This window comes from Branchiostoma floridae, chromosome 1 (genome assembly GCF_000003815.2).
Source record: "Branchiostoma floridae strain S238N-H82 chromosome 1, Bfl_VNyyK, whole genome shotgun sequence".
Lineage (NCBI taxonomy): Eukaryota > Metazoa > Chordata > Leptocardii > Amphioxiformes > Branchiostomatidae > Branchiostoma > Branchiostoma floridae.
In genome coordinates, this window is record NC_049979.1 from 34,567,061 (window position 1) to 34,583,557 (window position 16,497).

At 38.9% G+C, this 16,497-nt stretch overlaps 1 protein-coding gene across 1 annotated transcript in view; it reads left to right on the forward strand.

Annotated features, from left to right (window-relative positions):
• Nucleotides 1-289: 289 nt before the first annotated feature.
• Nucleotides 290-16,497, forward strand: part of LOC118426498 (serine/threonine-protein kinase MRCK alpha-like) — a 55,581-nt gene continuing 39,373 nt past the window's right edge. The window contains exons 1-8 of the mRNA XM_035835988.1: nt 290-847; nt 10,934-11,025; nt 11,596-11,679; nt 12,249-12,344; nt 12,699-12,847; nt 14,373-14,466; nt 15,188-15,244; nt 16,323-16,466. Coding sequence (XP_035691881.1) covers nt 664-847; nt 10,934-11,025; nt 11,596-11,679; nt 12,249-12,344; nt 12,699-12,847; nt 14,373-14,466; nt 15,188-15,244; nt 16,323-16,466 — 900 coding nt within the window. The 5' untranslated portion in view covers nt 290-663. The remainder of the gene's footprint in view (nt 848-10,933; nt 11,026-11,595; nt 11,680-12,248; nt 12,345-12,698; nt 12,848-14,372; nt 14,467-15,187; nt 15,245-16,322; nt 16,467-16,497) is intronic.

Here is a 16,497-nt window from a genome sequence, read left to right on the forward strand (position 1 = left end):
GTAGATGAGAATATTTATTGTCATTCCCTTATGAATGTTGGCCCTGGAGGTTAGTAATTTTACAGTGCGTGGGACACTAGCAATTGTTTTATCTGAGTGAATGAAGACTTCACTAAATGAAGACTTCAGTTCCATTTGCCTTTATATATTACAAACCTTAATATAACATTCTACTCATCAAAAGAGCGGAGAAAATAAAATCCGCCGGAAATTGTGCCGCCAAAGGCGCAGAACTGGTTTCCACTAATGAGATTAATTTATTAATATAGGATGACGTCATGTTTAGAATGGCCGTCCCATCATGCCTTGTGGCCCTGTGAAGAATTCGGTCGGCCATCTTTCCTCTAGCATCGGCCCTCTGAAAGGAAGGCCCGGAAAAGACACGGAATATCTCCTCATTTCGCCGATTCCTGGAGTTTGGAACCGAGTAATCTGTGCAAGAAGACCTGTCGCTCCTATGCTGTCGATCCAAACGCCATTTTCTGAGGTAAACCACCCCGAAAAACACGACGCCGATGCTAGGTAGGGAGTCACTCCGGGGGTCTGTTATCAATATTTCTGTGTCGGGGAGAGGGAACTACCGCGGTCAACAACAGGCGATGCCGGACATCTAGTCTTACAAACTTTGCTGTGAAAATCTCGAAGAACAACACCGTTCCCGCCATGGCGCTTGATCAAGCCGCTGAGGAACGCCTTCGCCGGCTGGAGGACTTGTTCAGTAACGGACCCAAAGAGGGAGAGTCACTTTCCATCGAATCCTTGCTGGATATACTGCTGGTCCTGTATGACGAGTGTTGCGGCTCAACTCTACGCAGAGAAAAGAGCGTCTCAGAGTTCGTAGAATGGGGTAAGTGTTTTGCTTTATTTGTGGGTCAAATCTGTGACTTGCTATGCTCTTTCCCCCGGGGGTTAGCTTGCCCTGCTGTAGTCTGACCCCCTACTCCCTGGGGCACCGTCCGAGAGACTTGACGCTGGAGCTGCATAGGTATCCGGTAATTACTAGGTTGAACACACCCTACCGATAAAACAGAGCTTGGGTTGCACACAGATCAACCCATTCTTCTAAAAGTTGTCTGATTTTTCTCTGTCCTTCCACAGTATATACATAGTGAAACTACTCTTCTATCATAATTTGTAGGCTAGGTGAGATTTTTGTGAGCATTTTGAGCTGCTACAGTCGTCTGCTGTTTCTGAGAAAATATATACGTCACCTTATTTTTGTGATTTGTGTATGTAGGAGTTGTGCATTCTTGTCCCACCAGTATGATAGTTATTTACAGCCCCATGATAGACAGCAATGACAAGACTGGACCTGGGATTATTTGAGAATGGGTTGTGGCTCATATATTATAGTAAACTCTGTCATCAATGGTCATTAGAAGTTGATGTTAGGGGAACTAGGGCATAACATATGTAGCTGAGTGATTATATTTGTTAACCGAGACGGGGCGGAAGTTGAAATGGCGGAAGAAGACAGGATGTTCAGGCTATTGCTGTCATATACAACATGTAAAGATGTAACACCTATATCTACTGTACGGATCATACTCGCTATACTTTATCTGTCGCATATTGCTACACAAAAGCATTCAGTTCTTCTGCTGACATTTGTACTGTGTCCCTGCTCGGGACTTAGACAGAAGATACCGTAAAGTCGTTTACTTTCGCGGTGGTTTTATTCCATGCGAAGAGAGGAAAGGCCGTTTTTGTAACACTTAGCATTTGTAGTTACAATAATTCTGTCGTGCAGTAGTATTACGTTGTGTTTGTAGTATCAAATTCGCAGTTGAGAGGTCACGGCAGAAGTAAAACCACCGTGAACGTTTCACTATTTACAGTACCCCCAGACTAAAGGAAGTGGTAGTATACTTTTAGAATTGGACCAGGTTCAAGTCTAAGGACCTCATGGGGCCAAAAACATCAGCAGGTGACTTCATGGTCACAGGGTCAAGTCAATGCCAGTGGCCTGCCCACCAGTTTACATAAAGGGATACATACTAGTATGGTTTGATATGTTGGTCATGTCTGGCACAACGACAATGTGTACACTTCTCATCAACTTCACTGTTCTTGCCAGCATAGTCCATGGTAAGGGGTCAGTTAGTGCCCAAAAAAATGTCAGACTGCCGACTGCTTGGCCACATGACCAGTCACCGTGCTTACCGATATTAACAGGAAATTGTGGTAATATTTTGTAAAAGAAACAGAGAATGGTCTTGTGGTCAGTGTTTTCAGTCAGACAGGTATTTTCGCAGCAGTTTACACCATGTTCTTACCAGGAGTGCCCAAAATCCTTTGATGTCAACAGTGCTGATATATATAGATACGCATGATACATATTACATACATATGAACATATAGTAGACGCAAATGGAAAAGAGTGGCATTTTTCAGTTTCTGAGGAGCCCCATGTTTGAGGGATCTTCAGGTGTTAGCCTCAAGTGTCAAACTTTGCACGTAAAAGAACCCATCACACTCATCGAAAAGAAGAGGGACGACCCAATGTGCTTGGCAAAAAAACAGAACAAGTATGCTTGTAAACTCTTGTATTAAGTCTATTTCATCATATATTAGTGTAAAAACAAGTTTAGAAAACCCCAAATAAAGATGACTGCTTTACCTTTTACAGGAGAAGGATGACTAGGCATATGACTTAGCGATACTGACAAAGGTGTATCTCTTGTCAAACTGGGAAAATGGACTTTTTGCGTTGGTTTTAAGTTTGCGGTCGAAACAAGAGTGTAGGTGGGCAGGAAGAGAAGAGAAATTTTCCTGATAGTTTCAGGTTCATGGTGAAAAGTTACTACGAAATACCGAAAACATCAAACTGCAGAAATTGTCCTGTTTACTGTAAGTAATTTGCCACTTGCCATGCTGTCACTGATGAGGTCCTGCTATCTCTACAAAGTGATGGATGGCATCCAAATGATGAAAGCTCCTGAAGATAATGATGGTTCTGTCAACACTTAAGGCTGTAAAATTGATTTGCTTTCTGCTGACCCAAAAGTGTCTTCCAACTCTCACATCACGATGTCTTCAGATAACAACAACATCCAACAATCTTTCTTTGCAAAGTTGTGATGCTAGCTTGAGTCAGATGTAGAATTGAATTGATGAAAGGACATTCTTTACACAGTAGTTTGAACACCGAGCCTTTGATTTTGTTGACCTTCAAAATTGCTGGTTGAGGTTACAATTTGTTTGCAGGGAAAACTGAACAATTGACTGTCTTTACACCATGTATGGCCCAGTTCACACCAGGATTTGGAAATCGGAATTCACCAATTGGGATTCACAAAGTCAAGATGTTGATCCGAGTTCAGGGCTCGAAATTCATTTTTGGGATTAGGTGCACTGGTGCACCCAACTTAAAAAATTGGGTGCACTACAAAAATTTTGGGTGCACCACTTAAATTTGAGTAATAACCTAATAATAAAACTTAGTTACAAGCTATCAAATTCTTAAACGAGTACCATGACAGACATTTCTATCATGTTTCTAACTTAGATGTCAAGAATATGTTGTATACTAGTACTTTGATATCTTTACCTACATAAACCCAAGAAAATGGTGCACCCACAGAAAAAAATGCGTGCACAGCTCCAATTTTGGGTGCACCTGGGTGCACATGCACCCACTATTTCGAGCCCTGGAGTTGGAGAATCATGATATGAATGGTCCAAATCCAGCTCCACCGGGGGATATTCCTGAACGGTGGATCAAATTCGGAATCAGTCCAGTGCCTAGGCGAATCTGGGTATGAAGTTGATTCGGCGAATCTGGGTATGAATGAGGCCTATGTAGAGAGAACCGATACCTGTGGTTGGAATTGGTCCAAATAGGGATGGATGCACAGGTACAAGATCGTTTTTTATTGTCGGACCGTTAAAAAAAAAACTGATAAAAATCAGCGGACGTGATTTTTGGACCAATTGAAACATGGACCGATTATATCGGCTGGCATTACCACGTCCTTACCCGTCCAATAAGAGTGAAGTAGAATCAAGTTTATAGTAATTTCTACCAAATGTCCACAGTCAATCTTTCATTTGTCTGCCCCGAAGTTTTTAGTCCCCATAGACAATTGTCAAAGACAACGGCATGTCCATCACGGTCACTACCACCCTTAGTTGAGGACCCATGTTTTCACAGACAATCAGGTCCAGGTTAAGGTCCTCTGTACCTGTATTTTCTGTACGGGTACCCACCCCTAGTCCTAACACATTCCTTGCAGCAGTGCTGGGAAGTGTTGACCCAGATGTGGAGACAGGTGGGGGCGTAAAAGTCACCAGCACTGAGAAGCCCTTCAACTCCCAGAAAGGGAGAGTCTTTGAACTTGGAAGTTAGCAAAGGTATAGAACTTGTAGTTTCACATGTCCTTCTTTGTTTAAAGTGAGAAACGTTTCTGTTACAGTATGTATATAGTAAAAGTGAAAGTACACAAAGTCGTCACTATTCATAGCTTCTTGCGTTATGCTGTTTATCCACATACAAACGTTACCAACAACATTTCCTTCTTGGAATAGGTTATAAAAGTTAACGCTTTCAAAAGCCTTTGGCAATGGATTGGGAAGCAGAAGACTCGGATGGACTTCTTTTTGTCGGTTCTGTTTAGACAAGTTTGACTCTACCTAGCAGCAAGGCACAATTTGATACCTTGGAACAGATGCCAGCACGTCCACAGAGTTTACGTCTAGTAGATAACCCAGTGTTATTTGTAACGACAGAACTTTCTTGGTCAAATTGAGAAAAAGTGGTGGTGAAAAAAATTCTGGGGGAGAAAGTACCTAAATGGTTTCCTAAAAATTGGGTTGACACTTTAAAAATTACCTTGAAAGTTCATCTGTGTTATGAATCAGACAAAGATTGCAACTTTCTACACCAAAAGAATGGACTTACTCAAATCTAACTGCCTGAATAACCTGGTGTCACAGAAACAGTGACATTCCTTGACAAATCTGGAGTTTGCCAGTTGAAAATCAGGGCAAGTCCAATTTTCAGCTACATGCTACAGTTCAACTGACTCAGGACAGTTCTGACATGTGGAAGTCAGAGGTCGGGGTCATCTTCACACAAAGGTGCTAACTGTATCTGCATTTACATACTACAGAGTAATGGGGCTAGGGCCATTTAACATGGATGTTATTATGAAAAGTCACCAGACTTGAAGCCCGCCAAGAAGATATTGTAGTACTTGAAAGTTGAAGTACCTCCTGCACCTTCTTGCAGGTAAAATAAGAGCTGTGCAGGTACATATATTTTTACCTGCATCTTGCCCATGATAAAACCAACCTGTCCTAGTAGGGTGACATACCCCCAAATGCCTTGCATTCTTTGTAGCATCATCCCTAGATGCAGCAACATACAAGATTCAACATGGTACCACTAGGAACATCTTCAATTTTCTATAAATTCTGAACATGATATTATAATTGATAATTATAATGCTGCCAATAAGGACCTCATTTGCATATTTAATGAGAAAGTGCTATGACACGTTGGCAGTAATGATGGGCATTCAAAGTTACACAGAATTTCAAAGATACACATTAAAGAACATAAACTGATATGATAAAGGTCACTAGACATTGATTATGGTATGCAAATTATAAAGTTATTTATTATGTTCCTTTCAAACTTCACAATGTTTGGAAGAAAAAAAAAATCTTACTGTACACGTACTAAAGACAGACATGAGTATAGATATATATTGGCATTGACATGTTTTTGCAAGAATATACATTTGCAGTGTAGATACTTCTTGGATCTCAGTGTGTCAAGGTGTATTCACCATAGTTGGAGGGGAATGCTGGGCCAGACGTTAGGGGTCAAATGGTGTCACTCGTATGAATTCTTTCTATCTAATATTTTACTCTTTACAGGTGTAGTTTATCAAATTCTGGCCCATAAAATATTTTCAAATCGTGATTTTAGGACACTAGACAGAGTGGGCCAGATATGAGATTTTATTACCCGATATTTTCCAATTAATTTTATGATATTCACTTTGATATATATCTTCCACTATGTACATTTGTAATTGTCTGTGGTTTGTATCCAGTTGTTTCTGCCCTAAATTGATGTTCTGTCCTGTATTATCCTGAAGGTGATTACCATTACAGACATCAAGAACCATTACTTTAATAGCATGACCTGCTAATATCCAGATGTTTGACCTATTTCTAATATGCCCTTTTATCGCCAGTCTATGGTCCTTCAACCTTTCCTCATTGATGCAAAACACTATGCACTTTACAGAATTGGCTATTCTTGTTACTTACTCTGATGCCACAAATGTGTTGTTTTTTATCAGTTTTTGTCAATGCTAACTTCTAAGCCTATCTTCACTACTGATTTCATCACAAAATGTTAGAGAAAAATCTTTGGATGGATGGTAGAAATATTGTCCAACATCAAGTTCAATTTGACAGACAACACAGGCAGATGTGCCCTTGCTGCAGGCCCTCATCTGTCAATCAGTTTTGACAAATTGTAGGCTACTAAATTGTCCGCATGCTGTGGACCATTTTGTATAAGGGTGTCCTGAAATTAGGGTGGGATACACATACATAATATGTATACACAGGGTGGGATACACATATTGTACAGTATTTAAGGTGTCCAATTGGGAAAGGCAGCTTCACATTTTTCAAAATTGTATTATAGAATTTATAGCGCTAGTTGCCATTCATTACAAGTTTATTTTACCTGCTTTTCACTTAAATAGTAATGGGTTGTCTTTTTGCAGGTTGTTTTAATTATCATTATTGGGAAATCCTTACATGTTCTCTATACTTGTACATGTACGTGTAGGTAAGGGTATCATGTCACAAGGTGCAAGTACCTTATCAGGAAGTCAGAAAACAGAAATGCTGGCATTTCTAAGCAGTGTTCTGATCATTCCTGTGTTTCCCCCAAGCTCATTGCCATGCAGGTCATGTCAGTAGTTAAGTGTAGGCAGGTGTGTGCATGGTGCTTCTATCCCAGTCTATTACCATCTGCATTCCTAACCACATGCACTGTTTTACACAAAGAGACAATGGTGTAACAACCACATAGCGGCACAACATCATATATTTGGTATATTTACTGCAATATTTGTTTTTTGGACACTGTAATAAGTTCATGGGGATTTAATTTCCAGAACACATGTTCACTCTATAGTTTGTTTATGTATGTGACATTAAAATCTTTGGTTATTATGCTCCATGATCAGGAAAACATATTGTTTTTGTTGGTGTGCCTAATGGTATAGTATCATGTGTAAACAGCTTAACAAAAGACAAATTACTGGAAGGGAATCATCCTGCATTTTCTTGAAAATGTTGCCTTTCTAGTTTCATTTTCTGTATTTTTTATAATTATAAACATTTACATTTATGCGATTACCATTTTTGTGTTTAGCCTGTGAAATTGTTGATAAAACTAGAAAGGCCACATTTTCGAAGAAAATGCAGGATGTTTCCGAAGCAGAAAGAAAGGAAAAATCACTAGAAAAAAAACAACTAGAGGCAACATTTTAGTGAAAATGCAGAATGCTTCCCAGCGATTTTATCACTAGTCGACCACTAAATTTTCATCGTGGCAACTTTTTGATTATGCGAATCCACCCCTGCCACTGTGAAATTGTTGATAAGAAAATTAAAACTAAAAGAGAGCTTAAAGAAAAAGAAAAAAAGGAAACGTTTCTCAAGCTGAAAAAAGCATCCCTAATCATAGTGAAATGGTTTGTTCCCTGTTTGTATTGTGAGATTTGGATGAGATGATTTGTGGTGATAATCAGTGGCTATGGCCATTTATAATAGCTGTCAATTTGTGTGGGGCCCCATAGGGTGAAAGTGGACATGTGTATATAATTGAGACAGGCATTAGGGGTGGTGAAAACACTGCATACTAATGCTGACCACAGCTGCAACAATGACTTTTACTTGACATTGAAGTCACTGTGATATTTCTTTGACATGATTTGTTGCAAGTCATCATGCTTTGTATATTTTTTGAATATCAGAAACAAGTCAGAGATACTACAAAGTGGCAGAAATAATCATATGAATTTGTATGTTAAATGAGTTGAACATTATTTGTAAAATGTTCATATTTTTAATGCAATGTAGGTATGATAGTGTTATACAAGGATATTGTTTTTTCTTAGTATGTTTTTGTGCACATTCTGACTCAAAATATGATGTTTTCCCAATGTAACGCACAAAACAGTTACGTCTACTGGAGGGTAATTGTATTATTGCACTAATGCATACATGGCTATTTTAGATCGGCACTCCTTGCCAATGTCTAGCAAATGTTAGACAGTAACTATAGCATAAAACAGTTTACAAATCCTTTATGATTGGTATGCTGTGCATTTTAGGAGAGAAGTATCAGTAACGCAGCAGATAAAACCATCAGTAGTAGAATTACATAATTTCTGTGTTCATAATAACAAAGACAGATAGAATTACCCATCCATCATCTATCCATCCATCAATCCATCCATCTATCCATCCATCCATCAGAATTATGGTAACACAAATGTATAGTTATTTGTAAGGGAATTTATGACAGTTTGTTTTGCATTTTGAAACAAAATGTGTTGTATAGATATCGCACAGGAATCCTACTTTTAAACTAACATTTATAAAGGGACAATCTTGCTGAATCTGAACAGTTTGACAGATTTCAACCAAAGTAAGCCCTCGCCGTTTGGCCACTTTATAATCTCCCAACCTTGTAATTGATTGCTCAATGTAACCTCGCAAGGTTATCCTGCCTGCATTCCTGGCCATAACCTTATATCCGGTAAAAGGGTTGAGTTAGGTACGGGGAAATTCATTATCATTAGGATGTAGCATTCATATCAAGCTATAAGGCACATAATACCTAAACGTTGCAGTCACTAAGTGCATGTAAATTTTGCATACAGAAAATTGACAGGCTCTAGGATTATTTGCCTTCCAGGTTATGTAATGTACATTTGCAAAAGAACGTGTCACAACTGTTAAAAGGATGAGCTGGCTTTCCCCTGACTTTGTCAGCATGCCAGTCCAGTCAGCCCCAGTAAAGTGATGTGGTGCAGGTGGCCAAGTTCTTTCTCTAAGTTTGTATAACAGCGGAAGATTGGACGGATCAAGCTTTCCTATAATTCACTTTAGGGAGTTTATAAAAGTGGGGAGAGTTGATTTCTGTGTTAAAGTAGATTTTACGTCTCCCCTTAGTCCACATTTATTTAATTTGTCGGGTCGTAGAGTTCATAAATAGTGCTGAGTTGATGTATCAGCACGAACACACACTGGAAAGTGCTAGAGTGAATATACAGCCAGGTTTTCTACTCAGCCCTATTTATCTCATTATTTCTCTCTTACTTTTGAATTTAAATTAATCTAAAATATTTGAGAAACAGCAAAATGGTGTGGCTTTTTTAAATTGACTGACACTCACTGCACACAATTGTTTGTGTGAAATCAGTAGTTTTTTTTTTCTTCCAAATGTACAAAAATACTGAAATCAATTTTTTGGGTTGGAAAATCATGGTATTTAATATTTGTAAGTTGTATTATATTGGCTTGGAAATATCATTTTTGGAGAACTCAGACAATACAGGGACACCTTTGCCATTATTAGGTGATAACCTTACCAAAATGTTTTTGTCTGCTTGGTTGTTTATGCTAACAGTAAACTATAGTATTAGGCTGTACTAGAAATGTTGCTGTTTTGTTCGACATTGTTGGAATTCATATTATCTGAGCTAATTTTAATGAATTCTGTGGTTTAATTTCCTGGCTGAGAAGTAAATAGATAAGAAGTAAAAATATATATTATCCATGTTTGATTTATCTATAGAAAGGGATTTCGCAGCTGCATTGTTATTTAGGCTTTTAATATTCCACTGATCATGTATATGTATTTTCAATTGCTTATGTATATGTATATTACTATATATTGCTCTCTTTGATCATATGATATTATCATTTTCTTTAATCCTAAGTGATGTATTCCTGTTATTAATATACATTTTTTTACTGTGATCTTCTCCATCTCAAATTGATACCTTTGAAGTATTTTACAGACATCTGGAGATTTTTCATTCTGCTTAAAAACGTTAAAAAAATGTTGAAAAAGATTTTGACAGTTTATACAGAATGGTGTAATCAGGCAAAATTGGCTAGTAACTTAGATATCAAATATTCTATATTGTACTGTTGTCTAGGGATACTGTTGTTTTCTCCCATGTAAAGCTGAAATCAGTCGCTGGCACAGATTACTACTATGCATGAGCGGATAGGGCCCCACCCTGCGAATTACTCATGTTGCCCCCAGCCTCATGCATATATTTGGTGCGGCGGGGATGATACACTAACTTGGTATAACAGGAAGGAAACATATCTGTGTACATGTATAATCACTATTATCAGTATGATACAGATACATGGATATGGAAGTTGGGAAGGGCCCATCCTGTATTATTGATCTGATATCTGCATTCCTTACATGTAGCACCCATTCCTTTCATATTTTTTTTGTATAACACACACATAATTGTAACATAAAAAAAAAATTATACATGTATATTAATTGTGTGTTTCTTGTTTGCATCTACACTGTGTATTTGCTGACCAAAAACAGAGCATATATTTTGCATCAGACCATTTCATATTTATGGAAAAAAGGCCAGGTTGATAACATACATACAAACGTTTTGTATTGCCAGTAATGGGGACATTTCATATTGCACAAAAAATAAGCCTTGATAATGGCTTAACAAGATGATGCGGTTTCTTTTCTGTGTCCTGGAAAATATCTTTGGGGCCTTGTCTGGTTTCTGCTTACGTATTGATACTACCCATTTGCCCATGTTCGTTAACGAAATTCTTAGTCTTATTATTCTATAATAGTTGAGACTTGTACTTACATGTATTTTCTTCTGTTGTGTTACAGCAAAACCTGTGGCTTCAAGAGTAAAACAGCTACGGCTCCACAGAAGTGATTTTGAAACCCTTAAGGTTATTGGCCGTGGGGCATTTGGCGAGGTAAGTAGTGGAAACGACATGGTTGATTTTACCATTTTTTGCTAACTTGTAAGTAAATGTACAATGATTCAGCAATCATTTATTTATCAACTCTCTTTTATCAGTTGGACATTATGAGTTATTGTGAGGGTATGAAATTAATTTTTGGCCTAGTGCACCTAACCTGAAATTTAGGTGTGCAGACCCAATTTTTTGTTGCATAATATCAAATAGGCAAAATGTCAGCATAACCTAAATCACTAACCTTACTGCCCATATTCAGAACTTGAATCTGAAATTTTCTAGTTTAATGTTATGTACATGTATGCGTTAATGTGTAGGTCATAACACCAACAATAGCTGCCTTTGACCTACATGTATTGTATTGTCTAGAATCTAGATTAAGTCAAAGTCAAAGTCATAGCTTTGAAAGTCACAGCTTTGTTATTGTTTCGGACAATTAGATGTCAGGAATGTATTGTATATTAGAAGTATATAATAAAAATGTGTGACTTTGGTCTAGTGCTGAAATATGTTGATTCCTTCCAAATACTTGTATGGAAGACATCTGACCCGCTGTCTCCCCTACAGGTTGCAGTGGTACGGTCCAGAACTACAGACCAGGTGTATGCCATGAAGATACTTAACAAATGGGAGATGTTGAAAAGGGCTGAGGTGAGTTGGTGTAGTTGTAAAACCCCTTCTATGTTATTTACCTCTGAAGGTACTCTTTCAGAGTGCCCACTCAGAGTGATACAGACATGAGGCCCTCTGAAATCTGGCAACAGATTGTGACCTTTGCCATGCTTTGACCTGTAGTTGACCTTTGGATGACCACTAGCCTGGTGGACTTGCCAATTAGGACAGGTTTGAAATCCTGGTGTCATGTTATTCTTTTCACTGTAGCTCTGGAGTTGACGTGCTTTTTAAAACCAAAAACAAACCTGACAAATCCAGCTTGCAGTAGTGGTAGTAAAGATTTGAGGTTTAAAATGTAGGTGTGTTCGAGGCGATGGCATGATTTGAGGTTTAAAATGTAGGTGTGTTTAAGGCGTTGGCATGGCTTAACCATGTACTGCATGGGAAAGGACCTTTGATAGTCCCTCCCCTATCTATTCTGTGTCATGAAGATCAGATTGGAAGGATGGGATTGAATTCTCCATCCAAACAGGCAAGTTTCTTGGAGCTTCCAAGCTCACAGACGATAAAGAAAATGTAACAATAATTCTTTGTTGTTGTTGTAGACGGCTTGTTTTATGGAGGAGAGAGATGTCCTGGTGAAAGGTGACAAGAGATGGATAACCAAGCTGCATTATGCCTTCCAAGATGACGATTATTTGGTAAGTGTATTGGAATCTGTTTATGTTATACTTGGACAATAACACCGGTGTCTGTATTTTACTGTATCCCACAGACTTCTTGCTCGTCTAACCCCTCTACCTACCTATCCATCTATCTAATGTTGGACAATTTATCTACCCCTGCATGCAGAAAATAAGTCGAACCCATCAAATAGCTTAAATAGACGTAGATTTAGAATACATGTAGATGTTTTTTCCCCTTTTAATTTATGTATAAATCTCATTTTCCTTATTTGTTAAGTATACGACTATGTATACCATCACTTTGTTTTGTTTGTAATTAGCCTTTGGGCATGAACTTGAAATAAAATTATTATTATCTTGTCATACTAGTATCTGGTCATGGACTACTACAGTGGAGGGGACCTCCTGACCTTGTTGAGCAAGTTTGAGGACAGACTCCCAGAGGACATGGCTCGTTTCTATGTAGCAGAGATGATCCTGGCTGTAGACTCCATCCACAGACTAGGCTATGTGCACAGGTAGGCTCCTGGTATATCATGATGTAGAACTGTTAGGATATGTCAGCATTTCGTGTACTGTAAATGTAGAAATTTTCGCGGTGGTTTTATGTTTGTGGTTTTTGCGTTGCAAACTTACCGCGAACTTGAAACCACCGCGAACATTTTGCCATGGCAGTGCATGGTGCTACCGCAAACTTAAAACAACCACGAACAGTCCTTTTCCCGCGAACTTAAATGCATTTACAGTAAGTAGTTCACAATGGTCAACAGTGGCGTCATGTTGGCATAGCGGTTAGGGTGTTTCGGGAACTTAAAACAAACCACGAACACTCCATTTTGCCCGCTATCGCGAAAGTAAATCCTTACAAATTTAAATGCATTTACAGTACCTGACTTCGTATTTGGGGGTGGGGGTAAAGGGTGGTAGAAGGAGAGGCACAGTGAATAACAACCCATTGAATGTTAAGTCTTTGAAACGCATACAAATTGTTTTGGGGGTTTAATTAATCTTCTGGTGTAAACATGCAGAGTCACACTAAGAGTGACAGGGAACACACCCCATGGTGTTAATACATCCATGAGCCTGAAGACTAGAAGTCAAGTAGCTGTCAGTTGAGTTGTGAAAGAGCTAAAAACACAAGGATTGCTTCTCTAGCGGTAGTAAACACTGTTTGGAAGTGGGATGTGACTCTGGCTGTTTATCTTTGACAGCTGCCTGTCAAAACTTGCATGTTTTGTCAACAGGTGGGTGATCCACAGGTGTAAGACAAGTGAAGCGGTTAACAGGAGGGGGATTGTTCTGTGGCAAACCTTGGTAGGCCTGAGTCAAGTGGGCAGATTAGTCAGGAAAATGTCAGTGGACAGTGGCCATGCAAGGCCATTATGTATGCTGCCCTGTAGCAGAGTTCTAGCCAGCATCGCTCCTTCCATCCTTTGACGGAATTTTGCTGCTGGAGACGGACAAAATTTTGCCCATTCCGTTCTCTATGACGGACAAGAATCAGCATGTTAAGATATTAACAGATGCCATTGAACCAAGCTGAGTCTACAAGCAAAATTTTCTCCTCAAAATGCAGAAAATAGCATTTCATAGGGTCAAGATTTCAAAATTTGTTAAAAAAATTTGTAATCTGGACATATCTGTGGAGTGGTGGTCACTATAGATTCTTTAATTCTTGTGTCAATAGGAAAATTGTCCAAGGACTACCAAAGAGTGGTTACATTGACTAAATGGTCTTTATGTAGAGGTGTTCACTTGCATATGTTTAACTATTTCTACTGGGGATTTTGAAACTCCCAGAATATAGTACAAAAAATGTACTGTGTGTTGCACAGAGACAGATTTTGAAAAATTTGACAGTCAAAATTCTTTTTTGGTTATCATATTTTGTATATTAGACAGAATCTATTGCAAATCGTTATTTATGAAGTATCAGCAGTTACAGGCGATGTTCATTTTATGGCTGATACCCTCAGTGAAAATCCCTCCATGTGTGACAGTACGATAATAATCGATTTATGTTGTCCTATTTTTCCAATACAGGGATATCAAGCCAGACAATGTGCTGTTGGATGTCAATGGACACATACGGTTAGCAGACTTTGGGTCCTGTCTGAAACTGGGGGAAGATGGCACGGTAAGTCTCCAGTCAACAAACTGTTGTTCCTTAGGTGTTGTCTTACTGCTTACTGTTTGATTTCTTGCCCCAGTTCATTTTCCAAGGATTGTATTGTATGTGTTGGACTGTCATGGGAAGTCAAATGTGTGCCTTTGTCTTCTCTCTCAGCACTGTTTTGCAGAATACTGTAAAATGTTGTAATCTTTTATGGTGGTGGTTTAATGTTCGTGTTCTTTTGCGGCGTTTGTTGTTTGTGTTTTTTGCGGTAACCTCTCCGTGGAGAATAATCAAAAACCACTGAGAAGACGCTTGTTCTAAAAACACTGCCGTAAACTATAAACACTGCAAACACTCCATTTTATCCCTACTAGGAAATCAAGTATGCTAGATGGACCCAAATATTGGTTTTAAGTATTTTCTTTTCAACAGAGTAGATTAATGGGCACTAGATGTACAGGGATATTAGTTTGTTTGCCCTGAGCATTAAGCATGAAAATGGCCCCATAGGTAAATAGACAGATCCTTACTGTCCATCACAATTATCAGACCAACCAATGGAAGAATGGCAATCAGAAGCATAACCAATGAGAGAGTGGCTGCGTGTCTGTCAAATGCATTTTTGTGGTTCTATTTTGCATTTTTATGTTTTGATAGAGGTAGGAGGGGCTATGTTATGTGCATTGTACAAGTATACATAAAGGTTGACTTTTTTCTATATCATGTTGCCATTTTGTTTCAGGTTCAGTCCTCAGTAGCTGTGGGCACTCCAGACTACATATCTCCAGAGATTCTACAGGTAGGGCCCCTTCTTTCCTACATGTCTGTCTTATGTGTGTAGACATTTAGAAATGATTGTTATGATAGTGTGGCACATTGTTTGTTTGTTGTGGTGTCAGTAGTGTATGAGTGATAGTTTGCACATTTCACACAAACTCACATTGCATAACCAACTCACCATACCTATACCCCACTAACACCTATAACCACCTTAGTGTTCCCTGTCCAACCCCACAACACCATGTTGCCTTCATCCTTCCAACAAATTTTGTTTTCTCTATTATAAGCAGTTCAAGACTTCAAAATACAATCTTGTTTTAGTGTAAGAAAGCCAACCAAGTGTTGATGATGTCCAGTTGAACAATCGTACTTGAAAAAAAATGTTCCGAATACCACGGGAATCATAAATAGAGTGAAGCAAAATGTCGAAGAACATTTTTCTAATTAGTTTTTCGTGAAATGCTGTCAGGGATTTCTTTTTAGTTTTCCGTACTGCTGAAGAATAGGTTGTGTTTTTGACCAAATCTTGACATTTTTTTAGCCCATTGAACAGCTTGTACTTATTTTCCTACTGCATTCACTGAAAGATCATCACCGAGGTAGGACGGCTTAATCAGATTGTGTGATGTATTGAAATTACCGTGTTAGTCTGCACGAGAGGCACACTTAACTACACAAAGGGTCGTTTTTGGCAAGACCTCCAGGGTGGAGCCAATAGTGCCTCATTTTTCTTGATAGGTAGGATGTCATCGGCAATGAACCTACAGACGTATGGATATTTAAAGATCCATTTTGAACGAAAATCCAACACTAACAGTACTTACGATTACAACATAACCACTAAGTCTAACAGACCCTCACAACACGAAACAAAAATACGACAGGCCGCTGTTATATGCTCCTGCAACTTCCCTGTCCTTGTGTTTGATGCTCCAAAGAATGCATTATTTTTCTACAGTCTGTATTTGTTTTTTTGTTTTTTTACCTGTTATGCTGTGGGTTGACAGACAAACAGTCTAGATCACCTCCAATAGTGGTTGTTTATCGTAGTAGAACAGTTTGTTAGATCCGGACTATATTTTGTCGTCTTCCCGTAGGCTATGGAGGACGGGAAGGGCAGATACGGCGCCGAGTGCGACTGGTGGTCCCTGGGGGTCTGTATGTACGAGATGCTGTTCGGCGAGACGCCGTTTTACGCCGAGTCCCTGGTGGAGACCTACGGCAAAATCATGAACCATCAAGTAAGTTGGGACTTCAAGTGTATCATAATAT